General features: G+C 45.7%; 1 protein-coding gene across 6 annotated transcripts in view; it reads left to right on the top strand.

Annotated features, from left to right (window-relative positions):
- LOC146271966 (rho GTPase-activating protein 12-like) overlaps positions 1 to 3,365 on the top strand; it is a 33,869-nt gene extending 30,504 nt beyond the window's left edge. For 4 of the 6 annotated variants that reach the window (XM_084707494.1, XM_084707495.1, XM_084707496.1 and 1 more), the window contains 5 exons: positions 1,056 to 1,154; positions 1,256 to 1,333; positions 1,434 to 1,568; positions 2,155 to 2,260; positions 2,765 to 3,364. In XM_084707494.1, the coding sequence (XP_084563620.1) occupies positions 1,056 to 1,154; positions 1,256 to 1,333; positions 1,434 to 1,568; positions 2,155 to 2,260; positions 2,765 to 2,939 (593 nt within the window). In that variant the 3' untranslated portion in view covers positions 2,940 to 3,364. Of the gene's footprint in view, positions 1 to 1,055; positions 1,155 to 1,255; positions 1,334 to 1,433; positions 1,569 to 2,154; positions 2,261 to 2,764 lie in introns of all 6 variants that reach the window. The other 2 variants (XM_084707499.1, XM_084707498.1) reach the window with 1 other exon arrangement.
- Positions 3,366 to 10,061: the final 6,696 nt, after the last annotated feature.

Genomic DNA, 10,061 nt, shown 5'->3' with positions numbered 1-10,061 from the left:
CACACATCTACACCACCTCTACACACATCTACACACATCTACACACATCTACACCACCTCTACACACATCTACACCACCTCTACACACATCTACACCACCTCTACACACATCTACACACATCTACACCACCTCTACACACCTCTACACACATCTACACACATCTACACACATCTACACCACCTCTACACACATCTACACCACCTCTACACCACCTCTACACACATCTACACCACATCTACACACATCTACACCACCTCTACACACATCTACACACATCTACACACATCTACACCACCTCTACACACATCTACACACATCTACACCACCTCTACACACATCTACACCACCTCTACACACATCTACACACCTCTACACACATCTACACACATCTACACACATCTACACCACCTCTACACACATCTACACCACCTCTACACACATCTACACACATCTACACACATCTACACCACCTCTACACACATCTACACCACCTCTACACACCTCTACACACATCTACACCACCTCTACACACCTCTACACACATCTACACCACCTCTACACACCTCTACACACATCTACACCACCTCTACACACCTCTACACCACCTCTACACACATCTACACACATCTACACACCTCTACACACATCTACACCACCTCTACACCACCTCTACACACCTCTACACACATCTACACCACCTCTACACACCTCTACACCACCTCTACACACATCTACACCACCTCTACACACATCTACACACATCTACACACCTCTACACACATCTACACCACCTCTACACACCTCTACACCACCTCTACACACATCTACACACATCTACACACATCTACACACATCTACACCACCTCTACACACATCTACACCACCTCTGGCCACGTGTTCGAAATGGATGTTATCAGATCTGTTCATCACATCTGTTTTGTGCTTGTATAATATTTGAGTCTGTGCCTATTTGGTAAATGTTGCTCTTGCAAATAGAGGTGTAGAGTACCTTGGACTGCAGTATAATGACTCTGTGTGTGTGTGTGTGTCTCAGACCAGGTGTTTGGATGCAGCCTAAGCTGTCTCTGCCAGAGGGAGAATGCTTCTGTGCCCGGTTTCGTCAAGATGTGTATCGACCACGTGGAGAACAGCAGTAAGCAGGCCAACGCTGGCAACTCAACATTCAGTAACAATCAATGTGACTCTGCCTCTGTGTCTGTGTGTGTGCTGATGTTGTGCTTGTCCTGTGCTCAGGTCTGAGTGTGGACGGGCTGTACAGGGTCAGTGGGAACCTAGCGGTCATACAGAAACTCCGCTTCGCTGTCAACCACGGTCTGTCAACCACTCTGTTTGAGCTCTGACATATTTACCTGTTCAAAGTATTGAAAGTAACTAACAGCTTTTCTGTGTGTGTGTGTGTGTGTGTGCTCAGATGAGAAGGTGACGCTGGAGGACAGTAAGTGGGAGGACATCCACGTGATCACAGGTGCTCTGAAGATGTTCTTCAGAGAGCTGCCTGAGCCCCTCTTCAGCTACGGCCTCTTCCACGACTTTGTCAACGCCATCAGTACGTCTCTCCTCCTCCTCTTCTCCTCCTTCCTCTTCTCCTCCTGTCTCCTCTTCTCCTCTCCTCTTCTCCTCCTCTCCTCTCCTCTTCTCCTCTCCTCTTCTCCTCCTCTCCTCTTCTCCTCTCCTCTTCTCCTCTCCTCTTCTCCTCCTCTCCTCTTCTCCTCCTCCTCCTCTTCTCCTCCTCCTCCTCTTCTCCTCCTCTCCTCTCCTCTTCTTCTGCTACTCCTCTCCAGACCTCCTTGTTTCTCACCCTAGCATGGATGCAGAAGGACATCATGTGTGCAGTTTGTGGCCATTTGATAAATGTAACTCTTGCTAATTGAGTTGTGCAGTGTATACCTTGGACTGCAGTGTCCTGTGTGTGTGTTTGTGAGCCAAAACAAGCACTGGTTAGTTATTCATGAAAGTATTCCAATATCGTATTCCAATATGGCAGCCATGTGATTGACACCGCTTAACTCTGTGGGTCTCCAGTGTGTGTGGTATGTGTGTCTGTCAGTGTGTGTGTGTGTGTGCGTGTGTGTGTGTGCTGGGAGCCTGTGTTGTGCTGGCTCTAACCACGGCTCGTCCTCCTGCTGTTACAGAGATGTGTGACTACAAGCAGCGCGTCCAGACCATCAAGGACCTGGTCAGGCAGCTGCCCAGGCCCAACCAGGACACCATGCAGGTCCTCTTCAAACACCTCCGCAAGTACGTCTGAGCCGCCACTTCAGCAGGCCTGTGTGTGTGCGTGCGTGTGTGTGTGTGTGTGTGTGTGTGTGTGTGTGTGTGTGTGTGTGTGCGTGTGTGTGTGTTCCATACAGCCGTTTGTAGCTCCTAGCATCGGCAAGAATGAGTCTGTAGTTCTTTGTCAGTCTAGTCAGTCTGGGGTCAGATGGCTGAGCGGTTAGGGAATTGAGCTATTAATCAGAAGGTTGCTGGTTCGATTCTTGGCCGTACAAAATGACTTTGTGTCCTTGGGCAAGGCACTTCACCCTACTTGCCTCGGGGGGAATGTCCCTGTACTTACTGTAAGTCGCTCTGGATAAGAGCGTCTGCTAAATGACTAAATGTACATGTTGTTCATTGATCATTCTAGACTGTTTAAAAAGACGTGTTCTACCTAGAACCTTCTGTAACAACACAAGTCCAGACTGACCCTTTTTCCTATCTGACCCGCCCCCATAAACCCCGCCCTTTCCTGCGTGTCTCCAGGGTGGTCGACCACGGCGAAGTGAACCGTATGACCACCCAGAGCGTGGCCATCGTGTTTGGGCCAACCCTCCTGCGGCCCGAGATCGAGACCTTGAACATGGCGGTCCACATGGTGTACCAGAACCAGATCGTGGAGCTCATTCTGCTGGAGTACGAGGGCATCTTCGGCAGGTAGAGAGCCCCAGGCGGAGCCCTCGACCTGGGGTTGAAGACTGGACCTCGGGCCCCTCCTCTCAGAACCCTAGCCAGCACCAAGGATAGGTGCTCCAGGATCAGAACCAGGACCGCTCCTCTCAAGGCCCAGGGTGACCTGCTCCACACCTGCCCTGCGGCCAGCCCCTCCTGCTACCTCCCCTCTGGACCAGACTTGGCGTCTTGTGATCAGTATAGACAGACCTGTCCACACTGAGCAGGTCTGGAGACGCCTGGCTCTTCACATCACACTGCTGGTCCTCCCTCACCCCTCCTCCCTCTCACTCCCTCCTCCCTCCTCCCTCTCATTCCCTCCTCCTCCCTCCCCCCTCTCACTCCCTCCTCCCCCTCTCACTCCCTCCTCCCCCCTCTTACTCCCTCCTCCCTCCCCCCTCTCACTCCCTCCTCCTCCCTCACCCCTCCTCCCTCTCACTCCCTCCTCCTCCCTCCTCCTCCCTCCCTCCTACCCCCTCTCACTCCCTCCTCCCCCCTCTCACTCCCTCCTCCCTCCCCCTCTCACTCCCTCCTCCTCCCTCCCCCCTCCCCCCTCTCACTCCCTCCTCCTCCCTCCCTCCTACCCCCTCTCACTCCCTCCTCCCCCTCTCACTCCCTCCTCCCCCTCTCACTCCCTCCTCCTCACTCCCTCCTCCCCCCTCTCACTCCCTCCTCCCCCCTTTCACTCCCTCCTCCCCCCTCTCACTCCCTCCTCCCCCTCTCACTCCCTCCTCCTCACTCCCTCCTCCCCCCTCTCACTCCCTCCTCCCCCCTTTCACTCCCTCCTCCCCCTCTCACTCCCTCCTCCTCCCTCCCCCCTCCCCCCTCTCACTCCCTCTTCCTCCCTCCCTCCTACCCCCTCTCACTCCCTCCTCCTCCCTCCCCTTCGCTCTTCTCCCCCACCCCCATCCCCCCGCATCCTCACCTGGCTCTCTCAAACTAGCTACTCTCCTGTCTCTCTACACTGGATATCCAAGGCCGTTCCCTGGGGCGGGCCTCTTCCGGCTGCTCCCTCTGGCCTGGCCTAGCGAGGGAGGGAGGCTAACGCTAACAAGATGGAGGCCTGGCTTGGCTGGACCTTTAGAACTGGGGTTGTGACCGTGCAAACAGGCCTGGCTGGCTCTTCTTAAAGGGGCGTCAGCGATGGGGGCGGAAGTCTATGCTGGCTGTATCAAGTCCTCTATTCTGTATATTTGCTTGTATTTAAAGACGGCTTCTGCTTGTTCTGTCTGTCTCTGTCTGCTGGAAAGAAGCTGTGTTTTCCATGGGTGACCAACCTGATGACCTTCTGTGCTTTGTTTCCTCAGAGCAACTGTATCATTCATCCCTCTCTCACTCTTAAACTCACTCTCTCTAAAGTCTCTCTTCTCTCTGTCTGTCTCTGTCCCTCTCTCTCTCAAACACTCCCCCTTCCTCTCCAATTCAGATTCCAGCTTGACACCTTTTTAGAGACAGTAAATCATCTCTCGATTTCAGTCGAATATCAACTTGAGAAGCTGGCTGTGTACTGTATATCCTTGGCTGTGTGGGGGAATTGTAAATATTAAAATGTGTCAATATAAGCAAGTTTTTGGAGAGAAAGAAAAAAAAACTAAAACCCTTTTTATGGATAAATATGGAGTTTATGCCTGGGCTTGTCAGACTGGAGGTGAGTCATGTGGTTGTCTGAGGGTGTGTGTATGGTCCGGCCTGCCTTCATGAGTGTTCGAAACATGGGAACAATCACTAATGTATTAAGAATCTATATAACATATACAATGATTGTGTATGAGAAGTATGGAACGTGTCGTTTGGGTGGGTCTACCTGTACAGGTGTAAGTTTCACATTTCAAATGTTTTGAACCAAACTAACTGCTGTTCGTCATGACTTAGTATGATGGGAATAAAGGCTCTCTGTTGAGAACCTGTCAGATCTGTGGGCCGTCCATCTGTCTCTCTCTCTACACACACACACACACACTCTGAAGTTAGCCTTTCTGCCCAGCTGTAGGTAATATATTCTGAAGACATTTGATATGACGTGCAATAGGGGCGGGAATCTATTGGTACCTTTCGATTAATATAACACATTACTTAACTGACATAAGTTAAATGAATTGTCAATTGGTTAGAGTGAGATTTGAATCAGGGGTACTTGGCAGTAGACATGATGGTACACATGCTTACACACTGAGCCACATAGGGTTACTGCAAAGTGACTTTTTACTGGACAGTGTAATTGCCCTAATGACATATGTTAATGTATAGACTGCAGTGTGACTATTCTAACAGCAGGGGGCAGAGGTGACCCTCAGATGATTAGAACGAGTCTCGTAAAGCATGTACTTTCATGCATCGTTATAAACACTAGATGTCTTACGGCGGCGTCACAGTGTTTCCCAAAGACTGGGTCGCGACCCTCGGGTGGGTCGCAAGAGATTTTTGGGGGGTCGCCTTGTCACGATCAATGCGTTAGAACACGTTCATATCGAAGACGAGTTCATTCAGAATCAGCTACATATATTAGCAGGTCAACTGACTGATTTCCTTCTCATACATTCCCGTAGCGCCACAGTGCATTTCCCTGTTGAAGCTCAGCTTCTATGGATTTCAATGGGGCTGCTTTCAACAGTTTTTTTTCAGTGCTTCGAAACTATACGGTCATTGGATAAATGCTGCGATTATGTCCCGCCCATGGACGCTCAGGTGAGGGTGAATGGAGGAGTGGGCTGGCCTGGATGCAGGGCTTCCGCGTGATGATTGGAAGGTCTGTCGAAAGACTTCTCCTTTTGATTGACAATAATTTTGTACTATAAAAACTCACCGAAGCTATTCCAGCTTAGTCCCATCGCGGATTCTGGAAGTGTAGTCGAAAGAGCTGCTGCAACCTATTTCTTGGTATTTGCTTGGCGAAGTTGCTAGCGAGTTTTCATCATACATTTCATACAATTATACACCACATGCCTTGTTTCAGTTGAACCTAATTCCCACATTTTCTTCGAGTTTAATATTGTTTAGTTGATCGTTCATTCATTCATTCATACATACATACTACATACATACAGTAGGCTAGGCTAGTGTCGTAAGGGTGAACTATGGAACGCCGAGTTAGTCAAAATTAAATCAATAAATAGGTAAATGAATAGATAAATACATACATAAATAAATACGGCTATGAAATAAACTCTGAAATAAAAAAAAAGATGGTAATAAATATATAAATATAACATTATATAATTATATAGATGAATCCATTTACCAACATCAATAAATAAATACATGTATTTATTTAAAAATGACGTTTTTGTAAAGACAACATGTATTTAATTCATGGGACTTTTATTTCCTAATGCCACATTTATTTATTTGTTGAGACTTTTACGCACCACATTTTTTTCCACATTTATTTCCACTCCACATTTATTTCAGTGCTGTATTTATTTCACATCTCACATGCAAATGAGAGGGGCGTGGTTATCATCAGACCAACGCAGCAGATAGCTACATCGCACTGCCGAAAAGCATACAATGTAGACAAGCTTTGCCCATAATGTCTGTGTCGTCTCTGCCTTTGTATGGGAGTGATGGCGGTGACTTAGTAGCCTACGTGTGGGGACTTGATCTTTGATAGCTATGAGGTTGCGCTGAAGTTACCTTTATAAACATGGCTTTCGCTCGTGTGACGTGGAACTCGTCTGCAAAGCTAACAATCACTGCCAACACTATGTCTTCCTAGGTGGTATGTTGGCTGTCACCGGTCTCGAAGTCGGCAACTGTAGGCCAAGTGGCTGGCTATCCGGCTAGCTAGCTGACAAAATAATAAAAGGACGACATCAGTGTGGCCATTTCAGCTAGAGCTAGCTACTGTAGAGCTAGTAGTGTTGTGCTGTATTGGCACATATGAACATCCAAACCCGTTTTGTCACTGAATGGTCATTAAAACGAGTCCAGTGGTAGTGGTTTGATTTAATATTGAATAATTCCATAAACCTGTACCTAATATCTCGGTTTGGTTATTGTGTACCGTGTTGAATGGGTCTTGGTCTTGACACGTCTTGGTTAGTTGCAACTTTAAATTGCCAATAATAACAAAGCGTTAAGAAACTTGACTTCAATTTGAAGCAGTAGCCTACTGTAAATCCAAAGGTATGGGTAATGTCTGGAATGGTCTGGCTTCATTTCAGGTCTCGTCTCACTAAATGGTAATGCATGGCATAATGGTGAGGCTAGATCGTTATAATCAGGTGCCTTATCGACCTAGTTATCCACATAATAGCAGAGCGATGTAGCGGTGGTGGCAGTGATTGTCTTCTTTGTTGCTAGCTGTGTTAGCTAACATTACCTGGCACTTATCACCCCCCACTACCTGTACATCTTGCACACGAACAGTGCTCGATAAGTCTCAAACTATTTAAGACTTCAATATCTATGTTCTGTAGAGCACTTATCCGCCCAAGTACCTCTACAAAATCTACTATCTGTGCCAAAATAATATATCCTGACAAGCCATACCGTTCGGCAGTGCGATTCCACTGTCACCCCCATACAGGTAGCATAGCTATCTGCTGCGTTGGTCTGACGATAACCACGCCCCTCTCGTTTGCATGTGAGATTTGAAATAAATACAGCACAGAAATAAATGTAGTGTGGAAATAAATGTGGCGTGGAAATACATGTGGAAATAAATGTGGCGTGTAAAAGTCCCATGAAATAAATAAATGTTGTCTTTACAAAAACGTCATTTTTAAATAAATACATGTATTTATTTATTGATGTCGGTAAATGGATTCAGCTATGTAATTATATAATGTTATATTTATATATTTATTGCCATCCTTTTTTATTTCAGAATTTATTCCATAGCCATATTTATTTATGTAGGCCTATGTATTTATCTATTTATTTACCTATTTATTTATTGATTTAATTTTGACTAACTTGGCGTTCCATAGTGAACTAGCCAGTGATCTAGAAAAATAATGTAAAATATATATGATTTATGAAAATGAACTTCCCCTAGCCTATTTGAAAGATCAGCAACCGTCTGCGCTTAATAAAACTCATTTCGTTGCGCTTATTGAGAACTTTGATCGCCATTTTCCAACAGAGAGGTATGCCCTTCTGAATGATGAAAGGTGGATGCAAAATCCCTTCGAATTTGAGAGTCCTCAGGCTTAATTTGAGTTGACGCTTAGTCCTGCAGAAGAAACCGAGTTGTTGCAGCTCGGTCAGCTGCGATCGCACTGACGCTATGGATCTGTGACCTTATCATTCTGGATAAGAATGGTCAGAATATCCTGTCCTCAGTAGGGCCAGTATTTCTAATCATATGCTTATTCCTTTCACTACCACGTACATGTGCGAATTGGGATTTTCTGTGCTCACATAAATGAAGACGAGCACAGAAACTGACTGAATGCTGCGCCTGATATTCGTGCGGCGCTCTCCTCCTGCACCACGGACTGAAACGCACTACAAAAACGCAGACAGGCCCAGCTATCCCATTAGCAATGTTGAAATGGTACAACATGTTTTGTATAATTTGTAATCTTTTTGTAATTATTTCATATTTTGTTCCAATATTGCTGGTTTAATTGAATGTTGAAAAAAAAAAAAATAGCATTTTTTTATAGCCTACATTGTATGTCCAATTAGGCACTTATTGGATACCTTCTTTAAACATTGCTGGTTCAATTGTTCAGAGAGAAGTGATCACTCAGTCTGAGATAGCTTATTAACAATGGCAGTAGGCGTACAAGTTCTGAAATAGCCTAACAATCAAATAACAGTAAAATATCCTCATTATTGTGCAATAATGGTAAAATCCACCTTTATTTTGTGATTTAAAAATAATCTCTATTGGCTTGGGAGCATAACAACTGCAATTATGGTCATTTAAAAAGTACATGTAGCATCAACACAACACGATGTTACGGGCGAGCGAGTTGACTGTAGTAAGATGGCCGCCATGTGCGGACTTCGACTCCGTTGTCTGGCAACGCGGACGAGACATCTAGTGTTTACTTAAGCAATAAGCCCCAAGAGGCCGTGGTTTACACTGATTTTAGAACAGGTAAGGGGAGTTGTTAGGCACGATGCGAAGCGGGGTGCCGAAAACCCCCTTGCCTGTTCTAAAATCAGCGTAAACCACTGCCTCTTGGGGCTTATTGCTTTTCTAAAACTGTTACTACAAATATTTGATATGGTTTCATCAATAAAAACAATTAGAAAATATAACTGCAAGCAGTAATGGCGGATTCCTCCAAACACTGCGAACCATTGAAAAATGTTTATTTTTGACAAATTGTAACTGTATAGAAAAATGTATGCTGCAGAATTACCAATGGCATACCAAATCTGAAATGCAATACCATCAAGATCCACAAGGGCCTTTATTTCAAGCCAGTAAGTGAAGGAAGGGGGCTTGGTGAGCTTATCCATTCCAGAAAGCCTTGTATCTTTATGCATTAAGGCGTGGCCTGTAGCGCCACCTATGGGTAATGGTGGGCCATTTGTGGTGTGGTAGTTACTCTTGGCCTATACTATTAATGTTTCAGGATTTTAAAAACTTTTTACCATTGCATATAAAATCGGAAATGCAATACCAACAGGATCCACATGGGCTTTGGGTAAAGTGTGGTAGTTACTCTTGGCCTGTACTGTCAATGTGTCAGGATTTGGAGACCTTTTTACTATTGCATACAAAGTAGGAAATGCAATGACACCAAGGTCCTCAAGGGCCTATGCTGATATTCAAGGAATGAGTGGGGGCTTGGTCAGCCCACACAGTCCTGATATGTTGCGTGTGTGTCTTGCCAAGCCCGCGCGTGTCAAGGGAAGAATGAGTGTCTGAGAATTTGGAGCAGGGGACACATTTCATTGTAAATTTCCCTAGAAATTAGCCAAGCATGCATGTTTCAAAGATTCACCAAAAATCGACCTTTCATCTTAGAGTCAACTTTTTCTCAGATTTGTGTACTAAACATTCTCAAGAGTCTTCATATGAACTTCTTTGACTGGCTTACGTGTAAAGCATTGCGAACCATTGAAAAATGTATATTCTTGACAAATTGTAACTGTATAGAAAAATCAATGCTGCAGAATTTCCAATGGGATACCAAATCTGAAATGC

This window comes from Hypomesus nipponensis, chromosome 10, assembly GCF_054491055.1.
Source record: "Hypomesus nipponensis isolate SF chromosome 10, ASM5449105v1, whole genome shotgun sequence".
In the NCBI taxonomy this organism is placed as follows: Eukaryota; Metazoa; Chordata; class Actinopteri; order Osmeriformes; family Osmeridae; genus Hypomesus; species Hypomesus nipponensis.
The sequence above is the reverse complement of the archived record's forward strand: the minus strand, read 5'-3'. Positions and strand labels throughout refer to the sequence as shown.